Genomic DNA, 18,258 nt, shown 5'->3' on the forward strand with positions numbered 1-18,258 from the left:
GAGTGGAGCAGGAGAGCAGAGTGGAGCAGGAGAGCAGAGTAGAGCAGAAGAGCAGAGTAGAGCAGCAGAGCAGAGTGGAGCAGCAGAGCAGAGCAGAAGAGCAGAGTAGAGCAGCAGAGCAGAGTGGAGCAGGAGAGAAGACAGAAGGAGATGACAGTGGACAGGAGAGTGGAAGAGGAGAGGAGAGAAAACAAAGACTAAGCACAGGATATCAGGCTGGGACCCTAAAATGAGTAGACAAGAAAAGGTCCTACCCACGGCTCAACCACACTTATCATGGTGAGTATTCAGCATTACACCATATTATGCAATTCAGTGTATTTCAATGTATGAACAATGACCAATAATGACACTTTACTCTGTCCCTACGGGAATGTTCTGCTGCTTATGTTGGCAACATAAGAAGGCACCAAAAAGAGGAGGGGGCGAGTTGCCCTTCACCGAGACAGGATGCCAACTCTACAGAGTTGACTATTTAAATATTCATATGATGACGGAGTTCCACAGTGTGAAGTCATGCTTTACTGGCACAAGGTGAAGTTCCTTCAATTAGATATAATAGGAAGTTATTTTAATTCATAAAGATGTCTCAGGTATGTACAACCTGCTTTTTGTTGCTAAAACCATCAAAGATAACAGATATTTGTACCTGCTAGGTTCTTTAGTTCTGGTTGTGACTTTGACCTACTCATAATTTTAGAACATCAAATGCTTCTACTACTTAACAAAGAGAGAGCAAGCACACCATACAAATTATCCTTGATCTAGCTGAGTTGCTGAGGTGTGACTACTTTAAAAAGCTGAAGGTAAATAATAATCATGGTCCTGTGTTACTGTTCATATTTGCATTTCGTCACTGCAAATTAGCTCACCTCAAAATTACGTAATATTCAATCTTTATTGAATTTCATTTACTTTAAGAAAACAGACCAACTACTGGCCAGATTCTTCTCCATCAAAAAACTTTTATAAATGTACTCCTAAATAGACTGTTTTCATGCATTTTTTTTTCATGCATGTGAGGGCTACACATTGCTTAAAACATGTGAAAATTGGAGACGGAAGGGTTTGAATTTGATTTACTGTATAATATGCACATAAATATTCCAGCCACTCGATTGTCTCAAACCAAAATGAGCATCATATCAGATACATACTACCATTATTACTAGGCCTACATGATGGAAAATCCTCAAAACTCATAATACAATGGCATGAATTCACGAATGAGAGTTGAAAACAGCTAACTACTCAAAGTGACTAAGTAAACTGTCATAATTTGGTTGCAAAATCATTGCTAATGGACCTATTTGATATGAACCACAATATATGATTACACAATATACTGTATATTATACCTGAGACTGACTTACAGTGATGTGTGTATGACATATCTAAATCATTTAGATTCAGTGTTTATTTCCTAGTTTAATCTGACATCTCTCATGAGTGAGCCAGCTTTTTAAACTGACTACCGTTATCAGCTCAGCTAGTAGCCTAAAGTTTTGTTTTATGGAAGCTGTTGTAACTTAGCTGTCAGTGTATGACATGATCAGAAAAAAAAGTTGGATTGGTCATAAAACTTACCTCGGGTGTTTGTAGGACTACCAGACTGATAAAATATAAAAGTTTTTTCTGCCATGTTTAGGTAAAGGGGTAATCTGGATGGTCTCCAGGACAGCCTGGACAGAAGGTTCCAGAGCGTGGACATTATGTGAGCCTTTCACGTGCTGGGATCCTAAGCAACCAAGGAGGTTGATGCCAATGTTGTCCCACTGTCTGTGTTTAATGTGTTTCAGGATATGGACCAGCTCACAATAATGGGGAAACTGGCATCCCAGTATGATGAATGGGGACAGCTCTACCCTTGCCTGAGCCGGCTGGTGACCATTGCCCTCACAGTGCCCATCTCCAGTGTGAACTGTGAGAGAGACTTCTTAACTACGAATAGGGTAAGATAGTTGATATCTGAAATGAGAGATTGTTTGGTTTTTCTCAATTTCTCACACTCCACTCATTTTTGTTATTCTATTTGTAGGTTAAGAAAGACCTGACAAACAGGCTGAATGAGGACCATCTGGCATCATGCGTGCTACTAAGCATCAATGGGCCACCTCTGGGGGAGTTTCCTTGTGACAGTCTTAAAGCTCTTTTAAAAAAAAAACAAAAAAAAAAAAACAAGAAAATTAAGTGCTCTTAGCCAGGCTGTAAACTTTGCCACTGAGGCTAATATACAGTGCCCTCTAAAAGTAGGGGTTCAAAAAGGCATTATGTATGAATAAGTGCATGTCAATAATTATGTGCTAAAGCTTGTTTTGCAGTCAAGTATCATTTCATTTCATATTTTAAATTACATATTGATATTCACTCCTACACGCGTGCACTACCCCGGTACAACAAAATCCTTTCCTCCGCTGCTGAAAAAGATCCTATTGGAAACAGTGAAACCAAATTAATTTCAGTTTTATCAATAACATGTGACACTGGAGATCAATGTGACTGAACCTCTTCAACCCAACACAACCTTTGGCGGGTCGATCATCACAAGGTAGAGAACAGCATTACTGATGAACTGGTTAATCCTTCCTGCCAATGAGCATTGTTCAAACCCACAGAACGCTGCAAGTCTACATTACAGGGTTTCCAAAGGTTTTATATGTCAAGCTGAATTACAAGGAAATATGTATTATGATATCCAAGACATTTACTTGTCATTTTAATTACATCTTACAGCCATATAAAACATCTTCTTGAATACAGATTTAAGAGGAATATTTGGAAGCTGATAAACAATAATGTGGCAGTGATTGATCTAATTTAACACATGGTAAGATATGTAGCCAGGCATGAGCTGTGATTAAAACATGAGTCACAGCGTCTATTTGATATGCAAGACAGAAAAATGAGCATTGTCTGTTGACAATGAGGAAAAGTCAGTGACTGCCAGCATCACAGGGAAATTTACTGGCTCCGCACTTGGCACCAGGAGGGAAGTTCACAGATGTGACAAAAATTATTAACCACAAAAATGCAAAGAAGAACAAAAATGTTTTGATGTGGCTTTTAAGTTAGAAGATCCACTTGAGAGGAACTAATGAATTAATTAAAGAGCAGCAACACCATCCTCACCGTACAATGAGTGTGGATACAACACAGCACAGCATGGTAGCTCTAATTGAATGTTTAGTGTTTCGTTTCCTGCTGGTAATTAAAAAGTCATTGATAAACTGTCAAAAAAAATCATGAACACAAGACTTGATTAGTAAATTAAAGTCTTTACTGCATGTGCTCCTTATAATCAAATTTGCCTTAGTTAATTCATTCAGCTGTGATTACTGGAGAGTGTAATTCTGACACATCAACAGCCTCTTTGCCACAACGCCTACCTCCTGTATGCTTCCTAGAACATGTGACATAATAAATCTAATGATGAAGAACGGCCTGTCGTTCCTTTTCATGCTTTGCCTTCTATTCTGTACCAACTTGCACATTTCAAACCCTCACACAATGACAATTTCCTGAACAACAATAAAACATGATCTAGTTTACTCGGGGGTTTCTTATGTTGTATGCTGGTCCTCAGCAGGTCAAAGGCCACAACAATAAAGTAGAAGCAAACTGAGCCTACAATATGTGAGCAGTTGGCCTTTGGATTTACAGCCTGTGATAAAGCACAGCTCCTCCGGCCAGAGCATGTGTGCGTCTAAATCATCCTGATACCAAAACACTCCATCACCTCTTCACGTGCCTTATGTCACTTCCCTCAGATGGAAATCCGTAACCTGGGAAAATAGCTCGACCAGTCATCAAACAGCAAGCTGTATATCATCACGGAGATCTGACCCCTGAGAGCAAGCAGTTGAGGAGAAGATATCTTAAATGTCACTCATCTGATCGGACTCTTTATCTTGAATTACTGTCACTGAATTAGCAATAGGTGACACTAAATTACCTTCACATATCTGTGTCAGTATTCAGGAAAAACACGGGGGAGGACATTGATATGTGATGTCTTTTCTAAACCTCCCACAGTCCCAAGAGCTCGGCAACTGGTCTCTCCAACACTATGCAGGCATCAGAAAACTAGCGCCCCCTACTGGTGCCAAATGTTCTTTGAAGGATTAGACATGCACTACCACTTTCTGTCTCTCACACACACACAAACTCTTGAACACACACATCTCATGTGCCAGATCTGAAAAGGCTTGACTCACTTTTCAGTCTGGTGAACAGTCCCCCATCATTAGAAAACATTAAAGACATTTTAAATCCTGGTTTTAACTGATTACAAACACCAAAGACGGTGCCAGTATAATATGAGATCACTATAAATTTCCTAATAGCAACAATTAAATCTCTTTGGAAATATGAAAAGATTAAATAGGGAGCAGCGCAACCTTGAAACTAAAAGTTGAATTTTTACAATTTTCACGACAAATTCCAGACAACTACAATAAGAATTCTCACAAATCCCTTACACATTTTCTACATGTGATTACATGACAGCACCGTGAGCTGTGGCGAAGACAGTAAATAAAAGATGAAAGGTGCCTGTTAATGCATACAGTCACGGAGCACAACTTACGTACACCTTCATTAAAAAAGCATAAAGGGAACTCTGCCTGGAATATGATTAACAGCGGCAGTTATGCAGAAATGCCCATCTTTCCTCCAGGAAACTTCAAAGACTTTTATTCTCAGATGCATGCACACATGCACACACACACACACCCTGCTGTATCAATATTAATTTGCTTCGTGTCTTTTTATTTTGATCTGATAGTGATTAAAAGGAGCTTAAATTACTGAGCAGACTGTGGCAGAGATTAGTCAAAAACCTAATATGTGCAGACTTCAGTCAAACAGCCTTGAGGATATAATGCAGGTTAAACCTTTCTAACTTAATCTGCACACCTTCTAATTTGCACAACACATATACACACATTTAATCCATGTAAACCAATTTATTTTCACACTGCAGGCTTCCTCAAATGGTAATGTGAACCGGGTGCACAAAGGGTCTTTAAATAAGGAAACATCAATGCTTTCATTTAAAAGAGATTCAAGCAGATGTTTCTGTTTTATACTAGTTGCTTGCCTTAAGGTGATCACCTACTGATATATGAAGGGTCCAAATAACCATGTTTAACCTTCCTACACCACGGTGATAAAAGAAAAGAAAAATGCAGAAATGTGCGTAATTCATTTTACTTTCTTTGCCAAATGATGATAACAGAGACCTAAAAATAAGCGTTTGTCGTTATTTTGTATATTTTTGGGTCACCCAGTTCATACGCCAGAGATTATGGTATCAGGGCTTGTTGACAGCGAGCCTAAGCTGTCCCTGCAGCGCTCTTAAAACAGAGACAGCGGCTGCTCTCACTGCGGAGCAGGCTGGTGAATAACCTGAAGGGCTACCTGCAACGGTGGACTGGCGTCAGATGAAAAGGCAGATAAACGCTCTGTGTGGGTGATCAGGCCACGCTGTCCTGACATTATAACTACCTGGTGAACATGAGCCAAATGTATCTGCAAATGATTTGTGACATCTTGGAGAAATGATTAAATCATGTTTTAGGCTACATATCAAACGTTACAATAAAAAATCAGTTGCACATTCAGAAAAGCAACTTTACGCGAATTAGAGACCGCGCCGTTCTACCTTCATGAATAAAAAGACATAAACTCTATATTGCAGGTAAAAATATGTGAACTAATTTGTCCTCCTGTGCTACGTCCCTTCTTACAGATGCAATCATTTGAAGAGCAGTTAAATAGGTAACAGTTATGCAAGACGCAAACCGTTCTCAGAAGTGGATACTCTTGAGGTGCCAGACTGGCGCCGTTAATATAAACTTATTGATCGGTGAACCATTAAGAGCTCTGACGTTCGAGCGAAATATGGAAGACTATGTAGATGTGGGACAAGCTGCATGAACTCTGGACAGGTGGAGCATTTGGGAAAACGCGGCATTTAGGGATGAAAGCGTTTTATTACGCTGCATTGTGATAAACCCGCTCCTATTGACATATCACCACAAGGACCTGAGCAATTAAGCCACACCACAGCGAAGGGAGCGTTGCCGACCAGCTTTGATCCCGCTGGCACTTGTAGTGTCCAGTTAATTTACAAACCAGTATATAAGTGTCTCCTTTTGTTTGTCTAGTCAACGCTGATAAGGTTTTAAAAACACGCCGAATCTAAAACCTTGACTGGTTAAGTTGAACTAAAGGAAAGCTGCAGGAATGTGTCACGCCACAACGCAAACTATGTATTCCCTCAAGTAAAACAACAATAAACAATTACTTACTTTTGACTTCTTCATATGGAACGACAGGAGTAAATCCAGTGTGTGCGAAAGCCTATTTTATTTTACTTCTACGGGGAGGAAAGGGGTTGTCATCATCCTGTGTGCACATATCCAATGCCTAAGTCAGTAGTATCCAAGCGGAGGAGAAAAGAAGCCCCAAAAAAGAAGAACAGGACGAATTTGAAGTCAAACTTTCAACCTTTGCAACCTGCAGGCTACTGGCATGTGGCATCTAGCCCATCTACTCCATAGATCCAGACACTGAAGGCTTGAGGGCTCGCAGCGGAGGAGCGGGACAGCGCGCAGAGGGAGGGAGTAAGCCTTTATAATGATGCGTAAAAAGCAGTCAAAGAGCCGCCCTCTGACGAGCCGCAGTATGAAGAGGTCCACTCCAGATCCACCACTGCCAATATGAACAGATGAGAAAGGAAAACAGGTTCATAGCGTCGTTGTACTGGTTGCTCAACACGGACACGGACTGCCTACTAAGTGGTGGTTTTACTACTTATAGGCCTAAGGTATTTAACCCATTAATAGCCAGAATGAAGAAAAAAATAAAACTTGAAATAAGTTACTTTTTTAACATATTCATCTCTTGTCCTCTGTCTCACAAGCACACACATGAGAATACACACCATACAGATGCATAACTCTTTATCACAGTGTTCTCATTTTTGTTTCAAGAATGTATTTTAAACCTTTATACAAAAAAAAAAAAAAAAAGAAAAAAGAAAAATATGAGTCATTTTAGCACAAAGTTGTGCATGGACCTTTCAAATTAGGTTAACATATGTTTGAAAGTTATATTGTACAGAATATGCAGCAGTTCACAAGATGATATAACATGAAAAACTTCTGCTCTGTGAAATTGTGCCCTCCCCTTGCAGGCCCCCTTTTGTGTGCACACGTGTGTGTGCATGTGTGATTGTAACTTAATGAATGAGTCAGTAATACACACAGCACCGGGTATTTTTTTTTTTTTTTTTTTACAAGAAACTAAAAATACAGTTAAACAATTACAATGTGTTTATAACAAGACTGGTATCATCCAGTTTGTCTTTGTCTTGAGAATAACTTTTGGAACACACAATATTGGATGAATTAATTTTACTAAGTTTTGCATGTTCTAACATATATTTAATCTCAGTAAACACAAAGGTTTCACTATACACACTGTCTTTTAGATTACCTTCCAAAATACCATCTTTGTATACCCAACAACAGCACACAGTTATGTTTCTTAGCATATGTATTAAGACCGTGAGATGCAGTTGAAACCTTTGAGCTTAGATTACTTTGTTATATATAATATGTTTTGTTTTATAGGAAATCTGCATGTCTGTGGTGCTCGTTATAAAGACATGATAGTGGGATTTTATGTGCTTTACATTGCTCATTTTGCTTGATAGTGATTTTACAGTAACCCAATGATATTTAATAGCATTTCCTGTTGGTGTCCTCTGAGGTTACAGTAGAAATATTTGTTGGATATTTTTATCCAGCGGTCACTGCGAACAGTTTTGGTGTAGTGGTATTTGTATCCGGGCCTGTTCCACAACTTTTACATCTGTAAAAGTAAAAACAGTCAGCATACATCTTAATCGTGTTCTGTCCTCCTTTGAAACAACATACGTGTGTTGAAAATAGTCTTTTTCAAAGGCAAACTGTTGACAAAATAATATTATTTCCGGCATATTTCCATGTGCAGAGTTACAATAGATTTTTTTTAAATTTTTTTTTATGGCTTGGTTCAGTTAGATTGGTAAAAAAGAAACTTTCATTTTCTCGAGACCTAAAGGAATCCTCATCAAAGCCTTTCCCTGGGGCCGTTTGACACAATGTGGAATGTAAGAACACCTTTCTTAGCTTGTCTGATTGCAAGATTTCACTGCAGCTGATCTGGAGGGAAACCTGTAAGCCTGTGGAACATTTGCCAAAATAAAATAAATGTAAATATAAATGTAAGTATTTTAATCATTACCACTGTGATCTGTACAAACTCCTTTTTAATTGGTGAGCACATTATAACACTGTCAGCATCCCATGATTTTAGTAAGACTTACATGACATTTATTGGCTGACAAGAGTGCACTGAAACATTTCAATCCTGGCCGTCAGCAGTTGGAACCACTTGAAGTATTGATTAATTGCATGTACATGTACACATCATGCGCTAATGGATTTATATGCTAGCAATAAAATGTGTAGAGACTACTTTAAAGCTTTGGAGACATGCCACAGCAATGCAGTCTGAGAAGTCTCATTATTTGGGAATGGTTGTGACAGATGTCAAAGATCCCATGATACACAGCTTAAATATTTTGCAACTGTCTTTTTTCTTTTTTTCTAACTCAAGACTCTCCTCTTTATACATCTGTTTCTTTTATCTACTTTCTCATACAAATATAAATAATGTGCAAAAGCAATTTTCAACTTTCAGCTTTCTGTTCCAAAACTGGAAGTAGTTTAGGTATTTATAAAGCAGTGAAAGTTGTAGGGAGGATGTCGGGATGGAGGTCACATCTCATCTCATGCTTCAGATTTTCATTAAAACTTTTCCCTAACCCTTTCATTAAAAGTTTAAACAGACTTCTAAAATTTTGTTGAAAAAAGTGCAAATGGATGTATTTTTCTATCAACAATCTATATGCAAATGTATTAACGATTAAGCTACATGATTGAATAGTTAATCAAACACCAGGAACTCCAATATTTGATATCATTGGTATTTCATTGCGGTTTTCTGCTGAATTTTGCATTTGTGTTTCTTTTAAGTATGTTCAAAAAATTTGTTTCCATTAGCTTTTGTGATCTTTTCTTTTTTCGTAGGCCAACTTTTCTACCTCAGTAAAAGTACAAAACTTATTTTATAATAGTTTGGTTGAATTCCCCTTTTGTTTCAATCCAAATAGAACATGTGCACGAAAACAGATGAATGGCAACAAAACTAATGTTTCTCTAACCTTAAACCAAATGTTTTGGGTGCTTAAAAATAACCACAAAAATCTAATTGCTGAGGTGCCCTTCTGTGTCTAAAGTGCAACACACACCACCTGCATCTCATAGCATATTTTACCATTAAATAAAAAATAGTAACATAAACCTACTTTTTAATGTTTACATGTAGAACTTAAACACATAATTTACTCTGATCATGTTTATAGCTACATGGAATACATGACCTCAATCTAAGATAAATTACAGAGTCAAATGAAATATAATCAGTTTTGTAAATAACCACTAAACAATAGCCAAAGTTAAGATTAGGGGTTTTTAATGAGTCTCTTTCATTTTTACGGAGGCTTTGTGGGGGCAGATTCTGTTTACTGTGCCTGAGGAAAAACCTCTAATGATAGGATTCCTTACACAAGCATTTGGCAAAGGAGGACTCTGTGCCTTCAGGGAGAAACAAACTGGTTTTGCAGTCAGTTCTTGTTGTGGATCTGTAAGATCAAGTAAGGGCTTCAAGCATATAGTTATGCTAATTGTCAGGGCCTCATCAGAGAAGAATGAGGTGTGTGTTAGTAATGATTGTGTGAGTGCAGATGATCTGCTAATATTTTGTGCTCAGCTTTCAAAAGCTTTTGTGGCGTGGGTGCAGAATCTGCATAACACTGTGGACTGAAGTAATAGGCTTAACAATCAGAGACATAGTTGTTTCCTGAATGACCACCACCTAAATTGAGAAACACAGCCTGCCTACCTCTCACTTACAGCAGCTGTCTGAGAGGCATAATTACGTAATGTGCTTATTATGCAAATCTGTCTGTGATATACTGTGCCTCCACAGATATTTATCAATGAATGTAATCCAGTTTTACAAGAAACAGGATTTCCTGTACTTACAATTCGAGTCCCCCTGGAATGTCTGGAGAATCTGGCCGCTGTTTCCACATTAAAGCTGCATTAATTAATTCTTACTCACTAGGGGCCAGAAAAACACCACAACAAGCAGCTAGACTCACAGTCCCGACATATTGTAAATTTGATGAGGCTAAATAGAGCAATGTTCATTTGGAGTACTGTTTGTGCCCATGAATGTCTTATACTCACTCTCCTTTTAGGTTTGGTTATTGCAAACTCTTAAGAAAAGTATTTGGCTTAGATGTTCCACTTGATTGACCAGTTCACCACAAAAAAGCTGCCTGCTGCTGCAGGAAGCAGGATGAGAGTGCTGAGGCTGAACCAATCAGTAAATGTGACGTAAAACAAGAACAATGGGCTAAAAGATGCTGAAATGCTCAGCAGAGCTATAGAGTTTAGTTTAGTACCAAACTTTGGATTTACATTTATTAAACATGTTGCATCATTTAAAATTTTACAGGATAAGATTAACCTGATTGATGTTCTTCAGCAATCAGCTTTTCAATCCTGTAATATTGTAGATTACAAAAATAAGAGAAGAAAACAATAGATAATTAGTCAGTCAATTCTTTAATGAAAGTTTTAGTGTGAAGCAAATTTGTATTAAATTGCTGCTGGTGTAAAGTTACACATTTTTACTTATACTGTGCATATACATATAATTGGGTGGTTGCCTGAAAGGGATGTTGGCATATTTACAGTAAGTTTTTTTCATCACCAGTTACACTGTCATTGTCTACGGTTCTGAGTGATTTATGGGTCCTTGAGGGATGTGCATTCCTACAAATTAAATGCTTGGAAGCACAACATTTAAAATGTCAATGTTAATAGTAAGCTTCTGTTCACACCAGCCGAAAACTGTTATTGCAATGCTAACTAAACCCTCAAGGCTATAAAGTAAAATACAGTAAATATATACGTGAGACACTGGAAAGTTTTATTAGTGCATTTAACACTGCTAAACTTTCAGACAATCAAAATCAAACATCATTTTCTAGAATCAGGATGTTATTCTTGATTTTAGTGCAGCCAGCCTTAAAATTCTTGAAACAAACTGATTTGCATTTGAGACAGGTTTTCAGTAACCTATATTAGATGACACCCACAAGTCAAAGTCATAATGTCTCTTTGAAGTTTTTATTTGACTTTCAGATTTAAATTTATCAATCTATTAGAGAAGAGTGAATAATCACCGCTACCTCTGTTGCATCCCCGGTGGTGTCTTTACATAAAAATCTTTATCTCAGCCTTTGTTATCCACCAGGCTTAGTCTTTCTCTGTTTCTGCATCCAGCACTCAACATCCTTACATCTCTTACTTGCATGTCTATGCATTAAGAGCACTGGACACATGATATAAATGTGTAAGATAACAGCCATGAAGGTTATTTAAACTGAAAGTCTCCCATAATTCTTTTAGTACTAAATGAGCATCTCCATTCATTAGTGGGTTGTACCGGATGCATTCCAATACAGCAGGTCTGCTTGTAAAATGCTAATGCTCAGACAGCATCTATCACCAAATTCTGCATACAGTCAGTGATGAATTGGACAAATGTATGTGTTGGAATGTTTAGCATAATTACTGTCAGTTTGAGTTTGAACAGACAAAATAATTATATTCATTACATGGGTTTTAGCAATTGTCAGTGTGACTTAAATTTCAGATGTCCTATGCCATGATTCATGACAAATAATAATAATAATTTGTGATGGTTAAGGGGAAACCTTAATATAAGACCTTGTAACATACAGTATGTATGTCAACCTGTGTTGTTCTTTGGACATAAAAAAACCCCCAAAAGGTTCAAGAGACTGCTGAGTCCTAGAAACATTTTTGGACGATACTATCTCCACTGTTTCACAGAGTATTGACGACATTGAGACAAAGTCCAAAATTCATCAAGATATCTATCCATATTTTTTAAAACGTTTATCCCAGGATTGTGGGGGGGCTGCAGCCCATCTCAACGGTCATTGGTTGAATATATATGACCACCTGTTATCACATGACCAAAGGTTCCCATCTAAGGCCTCAGTATGATTCAAACAAAGTGTTTATCATCACATCTAACAATATCTGAAACACCCTTTCTGACGGAGAGACATTTAATTAAAATGATTGGATCTGTGGTATCTGTAGGTCTTAATAATAAGGGAAAAACTCAGGAAGATATTTTAATTAAATATTGGTTTTCTATCCACTCACATGAGGCTGACTTAAAATCCCAGCGTCTCAGATAGAAACTATTTGTGACATGAGACACTTTTCCTGAAACATATAGGCTACTAAATTTCTCCAAATGAGCCAGTATCATAACCTAATTAAATAACGCATTCATTGAATATGAATGATACAGTAAATGATTAATGAAAATGCATTACTGCCAGCAGGGCCATGCACACACATTTTGGAAGGGGGCACTGATGACCGAATGCATGAATTCACATTAAACATCTGTTGGGTTGTCTCATTGATCAGCAGGTAGCAAAGTGACAATGCTGCTGCAGTATGAACACACACATGCACGCACACACACGTGTGCACACGCATGCGCAGTGAGCAGAGGAACCAACCAGAGCAACTTTGATCAATTTTACAATCAATAGGGAATCAATCAAATTGTCAAACTGTGTCTCATCAGAACAAATCCTGCAGTTTTTTTGAAGAGTAAAAACAACTTGAATTTGATCTAAATCTACACTTTTACACTCAGGAAGTAAAAGTTCATCAGGTTGACCTTTGAGTCTTGTTTACCAATAAATTCAGGTTCTTTTTATTTTATTCTCTGAGTAGAAACATCTCAGATAATAAAAATTAAAACAGTTCTTGTTGTTTCAGCTGGACCAGAGAACACACTGCAGACAGAGATAAGATGGACAGAGGGCGAAGAGGGAGTCATATCACCTTAAAGATGACTGGCAGAGTGTGATTTAAGTGCAGGGCATGAAGGGGAAGGAGGAGTGTAAGTTTAAAAATTCTTTGCCTCTACAAGTTTATGCATTACTCTGATATCCTCAAAAATGTTAACATTAGGGGGGGTAGTTGCAGAAGCACAATCTTTTTGCAAAAGCACAGTCCTCTGTGCTTGAGGATTAGGTTCTTCCTCTGCAGTTCAGTCTCCTGTGCAGAATTACTGCACTGGTCCGGTGTCTGGATGAAACCTGATGCATCTCCTCTGTCTCAAAGCACATTTCAAAGACTGTTTGTAGGATGCTATGTCAGAGTATACATCTTTGTGACTGTCTATCACAATAACTTTAAAACGATACAAAAGCACGTTTATGCTCTTCAGTTTAAGATCTGAGTATCTACCTGCGTTGGCAGAGTGACTGGTAAAATGGAGGTCAGGTGTTGGTCAAGGGTGGGACACATTTAGGGCTAATAGTATGGAATGGCAATGTGAGCTTCTGAAGGTACTAGAGATATTAGACTGGTAGACTGACAATTATTATTACATTTAGTATTAAATAAAATACAGTTCACAGACACTCACATTCACTCAGGATTTTCACAATTTTTTTGCAACAATATGCATTTCAGTTTGGTGGTGTGACTCTGCTCATGTGATGCTCTGGAACAATGGTAATGTGCCAAGTTTCAGTTGCACATGCTGTGCCCCATCTCTCTCTCTCTCTGTCGTTTCCTGTCATCTCTCTACTGTCACTGTCTAATTAAGGCATAAAATGCCCCCAAAATTGTAAAAAAAATACAATGGAGCCCTCAAGCTGTAGTTTAGAGAGAGTATCACAAGCTGATACTGAAAGCGCATAATTACCTCAAGATCTGCTGCAAGCTCACGTCAAAAAGAATCTGGCTTATTAGGATTTAGGTAATCCTCAACTGCTGTTGGCAATATGATACATATACACACCGCTAAGCTGCATGTCACCTCAGGGAAACTTCCACATCCCTACTATGCTAAATACATTAATAAATACATAATTCCTTTCTTTTTAGCTTTGAGGTGAGGGGCAAAATTGCAATAAATTATTTTTTTGCAAAACCTTTTATTATGGTTTTGGAGTGTAAACATAAACTGAAAATGAGGTTCTTATTTTTTATTGTCTGACATTTGTGTGCATTCAGCCCAAACAGGTGCTCAGTTCCTACTAGCAGGGGCACACCTCTGAGAAACCAGTACTAGTAATATTTGCTCTGTCCTTAGAGGTTCGTGTTTAAGGTTAACCCAAAGTCTGACTGGTTTATTTTCAGACCCGGGAGGAATGCCAGGAAGAGATGCACAGGCTAGACAGGGCTAAGAAGCCACAGACTCAGGTGGAAGGGATAGCTAAGTAGGAATTAGGCTGCAAACTGATCCAATTGTTTTTGTGATCTTCAATCATGTTTTAAAGATCTTTGTGAGAATACATCTAAATGTCTATATAGTCCAGTAGATTCTGTATTGTGGATATATGCTGTATTATGCCTGATTTGCACATAGTTTAGGTATGCTGAGTGTCTAATTTTAACCCATTACATAGAGGCTTAGCTCTGAAAGCACAGAGACCAATTGTTTGCGTAAGTAAATTAAGGTTGTTACTCAAGATGTAGCCACCAGTAATGGTTCAAGTCTTTAAAGGACTGTGCCTTCCAAGCAGTATAGCAAGCTTTGTCACCCCAAAGAATGCCTCTACAATTCATTCATTGGTGTTTCTCCAATCAAAACCACCAATTATTAACATTCTAACATGTAACCTGTGAAAATGACAATGCACAAAAGGGGAAGATGAACTTCTGCCATACGACTGAATGTCTATAATTATGCCAGATTATAACCTACTTTCTCCTGTCAACAGGAAGTGGAACTACCCATGTGGCCAATACTAGAAGAGCAGCAGGATTAACTGCACAAAAATAAACTGCACTACCTTCAGGGCAACAACGGGCCCTGAAATTCCAACTCAACATCAGCGTGCAAACCTATAATTGGCCCCCAGAGGGTTAGGTTGAGGATTTAGGTGCATGACGACTCCTCTAAACTGAAAATGGATTAATTAGTGCATAAATGAACTAGATTCTAAAGTGCCTGAATCAATACACCATTGTTGCTGCTACGATTGGATTATCTTGAATTACAGCGACTTATACTAAAACAGTAATGAATATTCTAAAGATTGTGTGGCAATTGTCAAGCTAAAGTGCTAAATAGTGCTGGCTCAGGGCTGCAATCTAAACTTGTTTTACCTCCCTACCCCGGGGGAGGTTAGAGGGGCAATTGTGACTGGAAGGTTGGCTATTTGAATTCCTGGAGTGGTTTTGGAAAAGATGGCTTGGACAGGTGAATGAGTAATACCAGTAATTGCTATAGGTGTATTTAGCAGTCGTAAAACTAGACCAACTGGATGATAGGGTTGGATACAATTAAAGAAAGATCTGTGCAGTAAATTTTAATTAACTGCTTAATTATATACAATTATGATAACCAGAACCTTGCAACAAATATCACCAGGGCTGTACCAGACAGGTGTTGATCAGGGTTAGATATTGTTGATTTCATCGATTCACCCAATTTTGGTTCTTACTTAGTCCTGGTCCTGATTCTTTTCATATACTATTTTGAAAGCAAGAAACATTGTCATTGTCATTAGATTGAGGAACAATCCCTTTTCATAAATGAAAAGGTAATTTGTGATAAATGATGTAAAGAAAAATTACCTTTCAATGGTTAGTCAATTATTTTTTCTTCATTTCTAACATGTATCAATTCTGAGGTATTGTGAGTACAACATAAAAATTATGAATTCTTGTACCATGTTGCATAAAATGCTTTGGTGAGTTAGATGTATTCTTCCACATGGAAAATTTCTCATGCAGTGATTGGATTTTTATGTAAGTTACCACAGTCTTTTGTGAGAGCTGCATCATCTCCCTTTTCCCCCTCTCCGACCTCAGATTCAGAATCCTGTTTTAGTCCCAGGTGTGTGTTTTGAAAATTTCCAGAGCCTGCAGTGAGTTTCCCTCCTCTGGAGATCACCAAACGTAATCACTTGCCTGCTTCAATTTCCTCCTTACATTTCACCAGTAGTGATTCAGATTGTCAATGGTAAATCTGAATTTTGATTGATAAGTTAAATTCCGATAGACCTGCACTATGTATCATAGCTATCTGCCATTGGTGTGTGAGAATCTGTTTGAATGGGTGAGGCAAACTGCAAAAGTGCTTTGGAAAAAAGTACAATATAAATGCAGTTCATTTTCCAGTCCATTGGTAGAAACACTGTATATAGCATCACCTTTTTCCAACAAGGTCACATCCACTTGAAACTAATGAGAAGAGCAGAGACAAAACAAAAGTAATGGAAACTCTTGTGTAATAGCCAGTTTCGTTTTAACTTTGGCATTAGTTTTCATGTTCAGAAAGACCTATTACTTACAGTAAGGAAGTTCCGTAGCTTTCAACAACATAATTACAGGTGGTTGTATATGGGAGGAGATCATAACCTTTGTGTTTGTTCAAGGACAGTCTTTGATGATGTGAAGGGCCTCCTTGATCTTGGCAAGGTCCAGCATTGACTGGGCCTCTTCCCAGTTGATGCTTTGACCGGTCATGTGTACCCATTTACACGTAGCATTAACATGAGATCTGTACATGGATAATCCTAAAAGGGCAGGGAAAATGCATATTAATGCAATGTGTAAAGACACGCAGAATGTTTGTGATCAGAATGTGATCAAATTGAACCGACCACATCTGGAGGTGGTCTGACTCATATTGTAATTGGATCTCAGTCAGGTATAAATGCAATCTGCACAATATCCTGCTAGCTTAAGCAAGCCGGGAAAAAGCTACAAGTAGTATCAGTAGCTAGCAAGTCTTCCCTTGCAAAAAGTGACAACATACCATGACATTGATCTGGGACTTGCTAAGTCCAGCATCCCCACCTAACTCATTTTAATATTCAGATGAGATTGCAACATGGGCAAAATGGAGATATGGACATGAATGCTTATTAATATCAGGTGTGAATGGAAAAGCCCCGAGGATCGAATATCATTATCCAGATAAAATATCCAGATACTCTATAGTTCACATGTTAATATCAGATGTATGGGGCCGTGATGACACTTGAAATGCATTGAAAGCTCTGAAAACTAGTGGATAAACTGTCTTCCAAACCTCGGAATTTTAGTTTAATTTCTAGTGAACATTCCAAGGTTTCCAAAGGTTTTGGAAAAATCAGGTTGAATGTGGAGTATCCCAAGAACACATCGAAAACAGGGAAGAATCTAGGATGCAACCACATAACATGGATAGGATTGTATTGTTGATAGGTGCACTGTTGTTAGCATTTGTACAGTGTACTGTAGTTAATATCTGCGGCATCTTTTCGGCATGTCATTTGGAATATCATGTCTGCCATTATTTCCTCCCCAGACACTGTTCTGGCACCACAGGAGCTTGTCGGCTAACCAGTAAGACAACAAAACAGTTTTTATTGGTCAATATCACTTTTCAAGATAATCCACCCATAAAACTGATTGATGTTGCTCCTTTGCTGTGTTTTCATTTCCTTGTACACTGGCAAAGAGGCATTATACAAGTCAAGGTATTGTGGAACTAGTACAATTGTAAAATTCAATTGCTATGATAACAAAAAGCACACAGGCCTATTTTACATGACACCAGATGATCCATAAACAGTTATATTTTCAAGGGAACAGTGAAGTGATGAGGTGCAGAAAGTGCAAGAATTTCCACTCCTTGGGTCATTTATCAATGGTAAACAGACATATACATACTATATATGTTTTTATATTGGAGGAGCAATAATTGTCAACTCAGAGATTTGGGGCATCAAAGCACAATAAACCAATAATAGGTTCATGACACATGCCTCTGAGTGGGGAAAAGTAAAAACCAGAGAGTGAAGACAGTACAGAAGAGTCATTGAGTCAGCTGTGTTAATTAAAATAGTAGTGTATTGCAGTTAAAACACCTCCTGTGAAGCCTAAAGGATGTAGCAGCATAACTCTTGGATGTACTGATATGAGAAAATGTGTGTTTGTTTCATTTTTTTAAAGAGGAATATTGTGTTATGTTTTCTTTTAAGACTTTAAGCACTATGTATTTCAATTTTCT

The 18,258-nt window shown here is 38.0% G+C and overlaps 1 protein-coding gene across 1 annotated transcript in view; it reads right to left on the reverse strand.

Moving 5' to 3' along the window:
- Window positions 1-6,727, reverse strand: part of kitlga (kit ligand a) — a 41,588-nt gene extending 34,861 nt beyond the window's left edge. Inside the window, exon 1 of the mRNA XM_044357033.1 lies at window positions 6,312-6,727. Coding sequence (XP_044212968.1) covers window positions 6,312-6,326 — 15 coding nt within the window. The 5' untranslated portion in view covers window positions 6,327-6,727. The remainder of the gene's footprint in view (window positions 1-6,311) is intronic.
- Between the last annotated feature and the right edge of the window lie 11,531 nt (window positions 6,728-18,258).

Source organism: Thunnus albacares, chromosome 7 (assembly GCF_914725855.1).
Source record: "Thunnus albacares chromosome 7, fThuAlb1.1, whole genome shotgun sequence".
NCBI classification, from domain to species: Eukaryota; Metazoa; Chordata; class Actinopteri; order Scombriformes; family Scombridae; genus Thunnus; species Thunnus albacares.